Raw genomic sequence first — 11,897 nt, 5'->3', positions numbered from 1 at the left:
CATTAAAATATATATCTATTATTATATATATATATATATATATATATATATATATATATATAATATATATATTCAATTTATTGGATGTCCGTTGGTTTTCTACAACCGATGAGATTACGCATTAACTTGAAAGTCAAAATCATTCTCCAAAGTTAAGAATTTGAGTGGTTTTACATCACCAACCAACTAGACAATGAATAAACCGATTAAGTCAAGAAATAAGAGATCCGGAGCACCAATAGGTACAAAGGAGTTAAACAGATGGATTCTTTATTTAGCTCATCCATATTTATCCTAGATATAGAGAGAGCTAACCGTGTGTACGTTATTTGCAAATTTGCAAATAAAAGTTGGTTGACAGATTAGCGAAAGTGTCAACCAAAAGGTTGAACTGTGGAAAAGCACTCCAAAGTATAAGTATTTTAAGACAGGTAAAACTAAAACATAATGTATGCACTGCAAGTTTACCCAACATAAGATTTGCAAAGTGCACATGAGATTAGATGGGATTGCGATGAAAAAAGCAAACAATTAAGATATCTATCCTCCACATACTCCAGGAAACCATATATTTGCCAACTATTAGCACCAAAGGAAGCAGACAACAGTTTATTCTTTTTTGCAGACACAGATTGATAGTTATTAAGTTTCCAAAAGTAAAAAGATGGTAATAGAAAGTACACAACAGAGAAGAGAAAGGATGAAGGTACAAGTTGGTATTAAGGCGTCAGGCCTTCTTAATTTACAGCCTCAGAGTGCTTCAAAAAGATACAGAAAATTTACAAAACTGGGACAAAAGAAACAAATTAGAATTATAGAAAACAAACTTAGAACTCATCTCAACCAACTACCTAAATCAAATTATCAAAACAAAAATGGCGAAGAAAGAATGCAAAATCAATTTACTTTGGCATCCCTATCTTTACAGAGCATATGCCATTCCTGAATTACAGCTGCTTGAAGTGCCCGATGCTCAACCTCTTCTGCCGACCACTTAAATAAAGTAGTTGCCCCCTTAGTTTTACCATTTTCAACGTTAATCATGTCTTCTTTCTTTTGGTTCTCATCATCTTCGTCTTCCTCCTCTTCTTCTTCATCATCAGATTTTGGAGACTTCAGGCGAGGTCTTGCCGCCTTTAGTAATGCTATCCGTTCCATTGAAATCTTTAGCTTTTCAGCAGCAGCCACCTTTACTTCATCTTCAGGCATGTACTCAACACCACCATCAGTTAGGTCATCCAACCAACCCTGAAAATCTGAAGCAATCTCCTTGGTAATGGATTCATCTGATGCTCGGATCACAAATTTGCACATCATTGTGGTCGTCTCGTCGCCAAGAATCCACATTTCTGCTCACTTCACTTGCACCAAAAACCATCATGCCCAAAAACCCTCCATACCAGGTTTTAGCAGCAAAACAGAGCTGCTCAATACCAAGCAGCAAATGAGATAAGGAGAAAATGGAATGCATTGAATTTGAACATAAATCCAAGCAGAAAGGAAAGGTCAATCTTCATATGTAAATACCCAATTAGAAGTGCCTGAAAAACTTCAATGTGGCTTCTAAATCCAACATAGTAAAATATTCCCAAGAAAATCAGAAGATAGTAAAAAACAAAGTTACTGACCTCAAATCCAGCAACTGTCCGGATGATGTGTGAGCAAACTCGTGGAAAGGTTTGGAAGACAGAGATTTCAGGCCACTCAGGAATGGAGACTCCCCATATTGCTGAGCAGCAGTAGCCATGAAACCGCTTCCTTCATATGTTATAGTACCAGTACACTCAACTATAGCGGGCAAACTAGGCCATAGACGAAAATATTCAACTGGTGAAATTTTATGTGGCAAAAGAAGCTCGGTCAGAGGAATTTTGTATGGCTGACATCTCAAAATGACGGGTTCTCCTAATTCAGGTCTCAGGCTTTTCTTTTGTCTCATAACTTGTGGATCCTCTTCAGAGTCTTCATAGTCGGCAGGACCAGAACCATAAAAGGGGTAGTAAAGTACTTGAACCCAAAGGTCACAACGCTCAAAATGAGAAACGCCACAGTTACACTGCTCAACACTGGTTCCTGGATTCATGCAAGTCCAGTCAATTTATGAAACAGAAACTATCAATGTATGGAGTACCACCAATGAGCATTAGGGTCCAACAGTCAATTTACAAGGATAATGAAAAATGTGAACAAAAAGGTTATTCATTATCGAGCAACGTTTTCGAGCCAAATGAAATGAGCATAAAAGGTTTCAGGTTAATCAAAAATCCCTTCCCTACCCCCTTCTTTTGTCCAGTCGAAGATAGGGAACAGCCTTAAAAAAGGCGATGTTTGGTCCGAAACACTGGAACAACAATCACAAGTGTCTACCATATTTTCCATATGGAAATAAAAAATTTGAATACATGAAACAATTAAATGAATATCTATCCATCAATATATCTTTTTCTTCTCAAAAATCAAGCTAAACCAAAGATGTGTAACCACACAAAATATGCAAGACGCAATCTTAGGCCTCTAATTAGATAGCATCTGCAAATAAGAGTTACATTTTTCTATTTTGGAAAGTGGCAAACATGGTAATGAAAGAAATGAGATTAGAAAACTCAGAAAAAACAAAAGAGATTCACAAACCTTGACTAATATCTCAGTGTGTCAATTCAATCAATGAAGAACTGTCACTATACCATGCTCATTTGTGGGAACCTAAAATAAAACTGTTAAATAGATATATTTTTTTATTTAACAGTTCAATTCACTTGGTACTAGAGCATGTAGATCTCTTGGGTTGTCCAAAAAAGGTTTTACGTGCTTGGTCTACGGAGAAGAGATCAGTCCACATGTGATGAGGCATGGTGAAGTATAACTAAGTAAATAACATTGCCACAAAAGGGACCACATAAGATATAGCAGTTGAAAATAATCTGCTGGAATGTGTGGGGAATTAATAGGCCAGACAAAAGGGATAAGTAAAGCTACTTTTACAAAAAAATGGAATGCAGATGTTTTGTGTCGGCAGGAGAGAAACACATCCATGAGAGGAAACTGAACTTGATAAATAAGCATGACGGTCTCCAGGAAAAGGTCTAACCTGTGAATTAAGGTTGCGCAGCTGGCGTACTGCTTGAGGAGATCCATCCATGAAATATAATTCCCAGAAAGTCCAACTCGTAAATCACCCGATTAAGTTCTATCTCAGTCAAATTTAGAAACCTGCAAAATTATGAATGTCAGTAGATGCTGCCTCTTAGTTTTCCAAGAATTACGAATAAATAGTATTCACCTGAGCAATAGTCCCACTCAAACAACGCAACCAAATATTTCATCAAAATATATTTATTAACGCATAACTAACCGGTCGGCTCATGGCCCATTATGATACTATGCTCTCATTATTTAAACTCTTTAACAACTTTGTATTTAACCAATTTTACAACTTGATAGATCCAAAACTGATTTTATGCTAAAAGCTGAAGAAATGTAACTTTAAACACCACGCTTTGGCAACACATAGAAATCCACTATTTCTGCATGGGGGCTTATGTACATAAGAGTTTTAGTTCGCATGAACACATTAACAACCATTTGCAGAAGTTTAAATAGAGAAAAGTTGACAAGTTTTTATATGTCCTAAAAAGCTTCTACGTGTTTCAGAAATGGTACCAGTAACAAGATTAAAACTAAAGGAATATGCTAGTTTTTCAGATTGTGTGCCATAAGACTCAAAAAATTTTACAGAACACTAAAAAAGTTGTTTGGGAAAAATCTTGCAACCGTTTTTCGTCCAAACACAGGCTTGCACTCTTTAGAAAAGAAAATCAAGAGTATTTTTAATAGATTGCTGCACTGGTAAAAATTAATAACAGACACTATGATTACACAAGCAAAAGAGGATAAAAATTGGAACATATTCTCATTGGCACTGTTGCAGCCAATTTTGTATAAAAACCATTAAGCTAGTTAAGGAAGTGGACCTTTGGCCTAACTCAATCCCGAAAACTAGTTTAAGTGTGAGAATTATTCAAAACCGCACGAGGAGATTACAGCCCTACATTTGACTGGTGTGCGATTTTAACATCTCCTGGACACCCAGGGCTCGACATATAGAGCACAGAGTAACATAACATGAGTGGCCCGACAATGAATAGCAGAATAGCATGGTGGATTCGACTCTGATACCACGTTAAGAAAATGGATCTTGGGCTTAACTCATAACAAAAGCTAGCTCAAACAGTAAGAATTGTCCAAAACCATATGAAAAAGATAATAGCCCATACACTTAACCAATGTGTGACTTTGGACAACAAAGCTATAATAAGAGATGTTGATGGCATGCCTTAACGGCCAGAGATGTTTTCTTCATGATTACAATTTACAAAGATGCAAAGCATAAAAGAAACGAAGATCAACTATAACAATAAAGAGAAGTAGAGATCTTGACCTTTAAGTGCAGAGTAATCCTTCCATCACTTGGATCAGTTAAATGATATGCTTCAACATAGCAAGGATCACTGCTGCCAGTCAAAGTATATGCACTTGGAGGAACCTTGAGTAAAGTTGAGTCGACTCGTTTAGCCAGCAATAGTGCTAGCTCACTAGGATCAGGCCTCCAAAGCTCTAAAATAGCCTTGTGAACCAATCCTTCCAGCTTTCGGTCCTGAGCAGCAGCTGCTTCATAAAACTGAACAGTTAACTTGTGATGGCTAAATGGATAATCTCCTCTTGCTTCACCAACCGCAGCCCACCTTGGAGAAGAGAAAAAAACAGACGTATCATCCAACAATATTTCACAGCTTTGCTAATAAAGTTTTTCAAATAAATTATATCCTACAACCAACTAAACCCCCTTTTGCTTACACAGATCAAACTAATTTAAACACAAAACCTTCCCCCTGGAGGAGCAGGGAGGATACCATCTGCGGAAGTTAATAAAGAAACTACAATAATCCTTTCAGGTTAACTCTCACTTATATCACCAAAACGGACGAAGATTCTGACAGCAATCTAGAGGCCAATGGTTTTTGAAGAGTTTGAGTTTCAACTTTCAATGAAGAGTTTTCCGTTCATCTCAGGCATTTTACAGGGTAATCAGTTCTGGCATCATGTGAGCTACATTACCATTTAAGAGGAAAGAATGACTTGTTCTACTCCATTGCTTTCCGAGTGGTTGGAGACATATTTGATCCGCTGCAGTATTAACCGACACTTGATGTTTATTCACTGAATCAGCTAATGCATTGCTCTAAACTCTTCAAGTTCTTTTATTAGCAATTGCCCTGCCCGGGCATTACGTGAACCCAACCTCTGAGCACACAGAAGAACTGCTTGAACATCCTGAAGGCGATTTGTTGTGCTGGAGACGAAAATATGTTGAAGAGAACTTTGTGTATATTTGATATAATTATATTCAGGGATCTCTGGATCATCAGCCAAAGGGGATCCAAACCTTCTAGATCAATATGCTCTGAGATAGCCCAAATAAGCCGAGTACATACTCTAGGTGTGTTTCACCTGCAAGATTAAGCTTCAGACAATTAAGAACAGAATGTGACTTGGTTAGCAAAGTACAAAGTACAAAAGATTTGAACAGAGTCAAATCCTCAAATTGGTCATTAAAGTTGCAGAAATCACTCGCTAAATAGCTTTTGAATATTTTTGGAACTCAAATCATTAAACTTTGCCATATCTCAATTAAATAAAACAAGCTGAAAAAATCTAATTCTTTCACCGTAAGTTTACAGTTGACTTTCCATTTTTTAACATAAGATTGTATTCGCAGGGATTTTCCAACTAAAAGCCCAGACCTTCCCTGGGAGCACAGCGTTTTATTACAATCCCACTTAGATGATCTTCGAGAGACGTACCATATTCCGGACCACGTGGAAATGGTTCCGGCCGGGACGGACTATGCCAATGTGCACCGGCCTGGATATTGCACATTCTATGAGTACCCGTTCTTGATCGGTTACAATCTTCCAATCTACTCTCTGATGGAGGAGCTTTGCCGTTTTTACAATGTGTGTCCGGCTCAGCTCACTCCTTACACCTTGAAGGTGTGCCGTATTATGACCACTTATGCGGCCAGGGCTGAGTGCAGCGTCTCGGTCAACCACCTCTTACAGTTATTCAGCCCTGGTTACCTGAGGGGTACCATGCTGCAGTTAAAAAGTCGTGGCACAAGGGGCTTGGTTGTTAAAGCCGATGATAAGCCCAACCGCCGCTTTTGGCGTAAATATTTCTACATCAGGACGGAGCACCTGGTGTCGAATCCCGAACGGGTTACCGTACGAAAGAATGGAAGTACCACGAACGTAAAGTNCTTTCAATGAAGAGTTTTCCGTTCATCTCAGGCATTTTACAGGGTAATCAGTTCTGGGCATCATGTGAGCTACATTACCATTTAAGAGGAAAGAATGACTGTTCTACTCACTTGCTTTCCGAGTGGTTGGAGACATATTTGATCCGCTGCAGTATTAACCGACACTGATGTTTATTCACTGAATCAGCTAATGCATTGCTCCTAAACTCTTCAAGTTCTTTTATTAGCAATTGCCCTGCCCGGGCATTACGTGAACCCAACCTCTGAGCACACAGAAGAACTGCTTGAACATCCTGAAGGCGATTTGTTGTGCTGGCAGACGAATCTATGTTGAAGAGAACTTTGTGTATATTTGATATAATTATATTCAGGGGATCTTCTGGATCATCAGCCAAAAGGGGATCCAAACCTTCTAGATCAATATGCTCTGAGATAGCCCAAATAAGCCGAGTACATACTCTAGGTGTGTTCACCTGCAAGATGTAAGTTTCAGACAAATTAAGAAACAGAATGTGACTTGGTTAGCAAAGTACAAAGTACAAAAGATTTGAACAGAGTCAAATCCTCAAATGGTCATTAAAGTTGCAGAAATCACTCGCTAAAGTAGCTTTTGAATATTTTTGGACATCAAATCATTAAACTTTGCCCATATCTCTAATAAAATAAAACAAGCTGAAAAATCTAATTCTTTCACCGTAAGTTTACAGTTGACTTTCCATTTTTTAACATAAGATTGTATCTAAAGATGTGCTCCACATAACCAACTTTCAGTGCCTATGTTTAATGGGTCTCATGTTAAAAAATGGGAAGCCAACTGTAAACTTTCGGTGAGAGAACTAGACTTTCCGGCTTGTTTTTTTTTTTTGTTGGAGATATGGGCAATTCAAAAGTAATTTAGTGAGTTATTCCTATAACTTGGACGACCATTTGGGGAATTGACTCGATTGGAACATGACAAAAGGTGAGCCTGCTGCAGAAAAAACATGAATGAATAAATAAACAAAAAAATTAAAAAAAAATAATAATAAAACATAAAAGCAGAAGAAAAGCATCAACAATAACTTCAGGTTATATAGGTTAACTTCTCTTTCCGTTAGTTCAGTTTTATCTAGGAGGAAGGGGGATACAGTCGGAAAAGGTATAGAGTTTCTTTAATTGATGACACGCTGGTGGAACAGACTCCAATGCAACATAATTTCATCATAGCACGGGTTTTTTATAAAATAAAATAAAAAATCAATCGAAAAAGCTAAGAAAAATATTAAGCTACAATTATCCAAAACCATTCAATATCAAAGAAATTTCGTGTGTAATTTTAGAAAGACTAATATCTAAGGTAGGATCTACAAGACAAGAACATATGTAAAAACTTGCTCAGTATGTGTGAAGACAACATAATCCTTAGGCAACTTGAGTAACTTCGGCTATGTTGGGAAAATAATACGAGGCAATTAATGTTACAACATACAATTCGGGGGCATAGAACAAGCTCAAATGATGAAATGCATCTTACACATGGCATTAAGTAACTATTAAAGCTCTACCAACCTCACGTAGATCTCTGACAAGCTCTCTTTGCAAATTCTGCAACCGCGTTTCATTCAGAATCTGGTCCTGAGAAGCCCCGTCTTTGACTCTTTTCACGCCCCCTCTTGTATCATAAATGTGACAAAGCCTGACAAGCAACTTCAGATAGCAATCAATAGCATATGTTCGACCTTCACAATCCCATTTGACACATGGTCTACAAACTTCCACTACTTCCAAAGCTGGTTCTGTCCAATTTAACGCACCATAACCAGTTCCATAGGCTAATGCTCCAATAACTCTGCTTTCCATACCTGAATTCTTTTGTTCAGGAAGTGGTAGTGATAACTGAAAGCAGCTCTCAACCAGCATTGCAACTAGTTCTTCTCTAAACAAGCTTTTACTAGTTACACTGTGGAGGTCCTCTTTTATTCTTGCATTCTCAAAAAGTGAAGCAATATCAGTTCCTGGAACAGGTTTTTGCCCCCTTCTAACACTCTCTTTTGCAAAAAGATCAACACATAGAGCAGTTCGACAGATGCATGCTAAAGCATGCATGCGATCAGACTCTGCTCTCAGGTTTCTCACCATAAGAAGCAACTTTTTAAATAAAGAAACCTGCAGGAAGTAAATTAATTAATAGGTGTTTTCTAGACAATGACTGAATGAAGAATTGACAAGGCCATCATGAAAATTGGAAGTATATCACTTCTCCTTCGTAGTCGAATCAGTATAATTCTGAACCAAATGCACAATTGTATTACTAAAAGATCCAACTTTGATACACCAAGGTCATAGAGGTGACGGGAAATGGAAATTGAACAATGTTTCTACAAACATGTCCAACTGGCTAGAACTCCAAGGGTGAAACTAGAGTTATAATTCATGTTTCTCTTTTTTCTTTTGAAATCAAATTAACAAGCAAAAAAGCCAACAATGATCTCTAAGGCATATGCACCGAATTCAGAAAAGACACAAGAATGAAGGTAGATTGTACTAACCTAAGGACAAATGAAAAAAAAAGAAGCAAAGCAAACGAAGAGATTTCTACACACAGGATTGAAATAAAACCATTTGTGTGCAGTCAATTCATATTGATATATAGAATTCTCGAGAAGGAAACTTCAAATGAGGAGCATAATCTATTTGAACAGTAATATACACCGGCTAGATTGCTGAACAACTCGCAGCAAACATTAGCATAATGCAGAACTGAGGCATGGAGAAGTGATTATAGTAGCTTGCATCAGGAAACCCAGTTATCCCTTTCGACAGTTAATGTTATACTTATTTATTTTGATAAATAATTACTGCAATTCTTAAATGTGACAAGATTTCAATAACAGCTACCAAACAGTGAAATGATGTACTCAGAATCTACTATCAGTTTCAGAGATTATCATCATACAGGGTCAGTAGTCAATAAGCCAAATCCACAATTCGGATTCGTCTTCAAAAGAGGATAAACAAGAAGGCAACAGATACACCAACCTGCATGCTGAGATCAAGAAGATGCAAATTGGTGACAACAGCTCTTACAATACTCTCCTTTGCAGAAGAAAACTCTTGCCTATCCCAAAGAGTGAGAATAGCAATGATGGAAGTGGATGCCCACTCGGGTTTCCCTCCAGGAACGTCAGCCAAGTATAACATGTTAATTCCCACCTCAAATATCAAGGATGGATCCAAAGACGATGCCAGAAAAGGTGCCAAATGTGAAACAACATCAGATACACCCACAAACCTTTCCGCACTCACAGTCTCTAACGAACTAGCATTCCCACTCTTGGAAGACCTCGATAGCTTCTTGATCACCTCTATCGAACCCGAAGCTACTGCCTTCACAGCATACACAAGCGGACAAACCGTAGCTCGAAAGTTCTCTATTGGGAGAACCAACGACCGCGCCATTAACGCATTCCTCCTCCTCCAAACAAATTCAACCATAGAAGAAACCCAATTAGACCTAATAGCAACAGAATTTTCACTATCCACAAGCTTATCACCAGCCAAACGACTCATCCTTTTCGACTCAAACTCCTGAAACAATCTCCCTACAGACTCAAACGCTACTTTGGAAACAGCATCAGATTTATCAAGCATGTTTTGCCCGATCCTAATCCACCAATTAGAAACCCTATCCAACAAATTCATATTGTTCTCACACAATGTAACCAGATCATCACGTGCAAGGATACAACCAAGTGTTTCAGTAATAGCAAAACGGAGATTATCACTCGTAGAATCAAAACAGCTAGAGATCTGTTTATTACAGTCAGAAATAAGCTTACCAAGACGGTAAGAAGGAATAGCAGCAAGTATAGACACCGCAGCAGCAGTAACGTCGGGATCGGGGAAGTCGAGATCGTTGCGAATTCCGGTACAGACTGTTTCCCATAGGTCAGCAGTGAGACGAGTGGAGCGAATTAGGTCAAATGCGAGTTTTTTCGAAATGGCAGAAGCTGGTGATGCGACAATCTCTTCGACGGCGGATTTGGCGAGGACGGAGATGTCTCTGCCGGCGGCGGATTGTTGGAGAGCTTGGAGAAGTGCTCCTGATTGACGGAGCGCGTCATTTGAACGGAGATCGGCTTGGATCTGAGCAAATAGTATGTCCATTTGCAGCAGTTGATAATTTAATGATGAAGTGAGCGAAGAGTAGATTTGTATATTTGCTCTGAAGCAAATTACCCAGTTGGTTGCTTCGGAGCTCAAATGGAGGAAGGCTACTCACGTCTGAGTTCCCATTGGTTAGTTTCTGCGTTTTGCAAATGATTCGAGTCTTTAGCTTTTTCTGCCTTTCTGTCTGGTGATCAAGGAGGGAGGTTTACCGGCGAGCGGGGGCACCGTTTTAACGGACGTTTATCTAAGGGCTACTTCGCAAAATTGATTTTGACCATGATGTTTACACACAGTTTAATGGGGAGTTGATACCCTAAAACCCCTTAAACTATAATATTTTTGTCAGTTTCCTACTTAAACTATTCGGTGTCCCCAAAAACCTCCCGAACTATGTTGTCCTTTATATTAAAACCCCCTCGTCGCTGACCCAGCATAACGTGTGCAAACACTCGCTTGGGAGCGCGTGACAGCTGAAAAAAGCCATCAAAATGGCTCATATGACAGAAAATAATGGCTAATTATCCTAACCCTCTTTCACATTTATTTTTTTAATAAATATTCTCCATATTTCAATTATATCCACCTTTCTTCATCATTTTAAAATCATTTTTCCAATTTTTTTTAACATTTCTTCTTTATTTTTCACCTTCTTCTTCATTTTTTAACCTTTTTCTTCAGTTCGCCATATGGGTTTCCTCTGGAAAAAATTCTCCCTCTCTTGTTTCCTCTGAAATGATTTATTCTCTTTCTTGTTTTAGTCTTCTTTCATTTGTTACACATATTGTTGAAAAAATACTAATTTAAATGTTCTTATTAAACTCAACACCTTGTAGAGAATAAAGTTGAATATCTTGAACCTTCTTTGTGTAATTTGGAATTAGAGAATGTTATTGTATTTGTTGGCCAATTGATTTTTTATTTGTGAAATTTTATTTTATGTAATCTTTTTTATGTAATATAAGATGATTTTTAAGAAACACTATATGCCTTTATTTATATTTTTCTGTGCTACAAAATGAATATAAATGACTTATCCAATTGGAGTTCAGCATAAAGCACAATCACAATTGAACCTAAAATTAACACAATGCATTAATATTATTTTGGCCAAAACTCCTAATATTAATCAATCATCCCAGAGTAATACATCATGAGTAAACTGTAGAAAAAAATCTTTAAAAACCATAAGTTAATATAGTTAGACAAACGCAACATGGGATTTTAATATATAGGGGAATATACTTCAGGGGGATTTTAGGGACACCAGATAGTTTAAGTAGGTAACTGACAAAATGGTGATAGTTTAGGCGGGTTTTCGGCTGAGTTGAATAGCCACGTGTAGTGCTACATGGCACGTTTTTCAAATAATTAGGAGCATGTACTACACGCACCTCTAAGAATGCAATGGAGGGTTTTTAATATGAAGGGCAAT

At 37.8% G+C, this 11,897-nt stretch overlaps 1 protein-coding gene across 1 annotated transcript; it reads right to left on the bottom strand.

Annotated features, from left to right (window-relative positions):
* Positions 637-10,745, bottom strand: LOC109225409 (protein TPLATE-like). Its single transcript, XM_019390058.1, is given in 12 exon segments — positions 637-1,338; positions 1,340-1,423; positions 1,629-1,669; positions 1,672-2,049; positions 2,052-2,073; positions 3,089-3,150; positions 3,153-3,176; positions 3,179-3,205; positions 4,435-4,742; positions 6,428-6,789; positions 7,865-8,461; positions 9,335-10,745. Coding segments are annotated over 12 exon segments (3,474 nt in total). The 5' UTR covers positions 10,463-10,745; the 3' UTR covers positions 637-897.

The sequence above is a fragment of the Nicotiana attenuata genome, chromosome 5 (genome assembly GCF_001879085.1).
Source record: "Nicotiana attenuata strain UT chromosome 5, NIATTr2, whole genome shotgun sequence".
NCBI classification, from domain to species: Eukaryota; Viridiplantae; Streptophyta; class Magnoliopsida; order Solanales; family Solanaceae; genus Nicotiana; species Nicotiana attenuata.
Note: the sequence above shows the minus strand (reverse complement) of the source record. Positions and strands in the feature narration are given on the sequence as shown.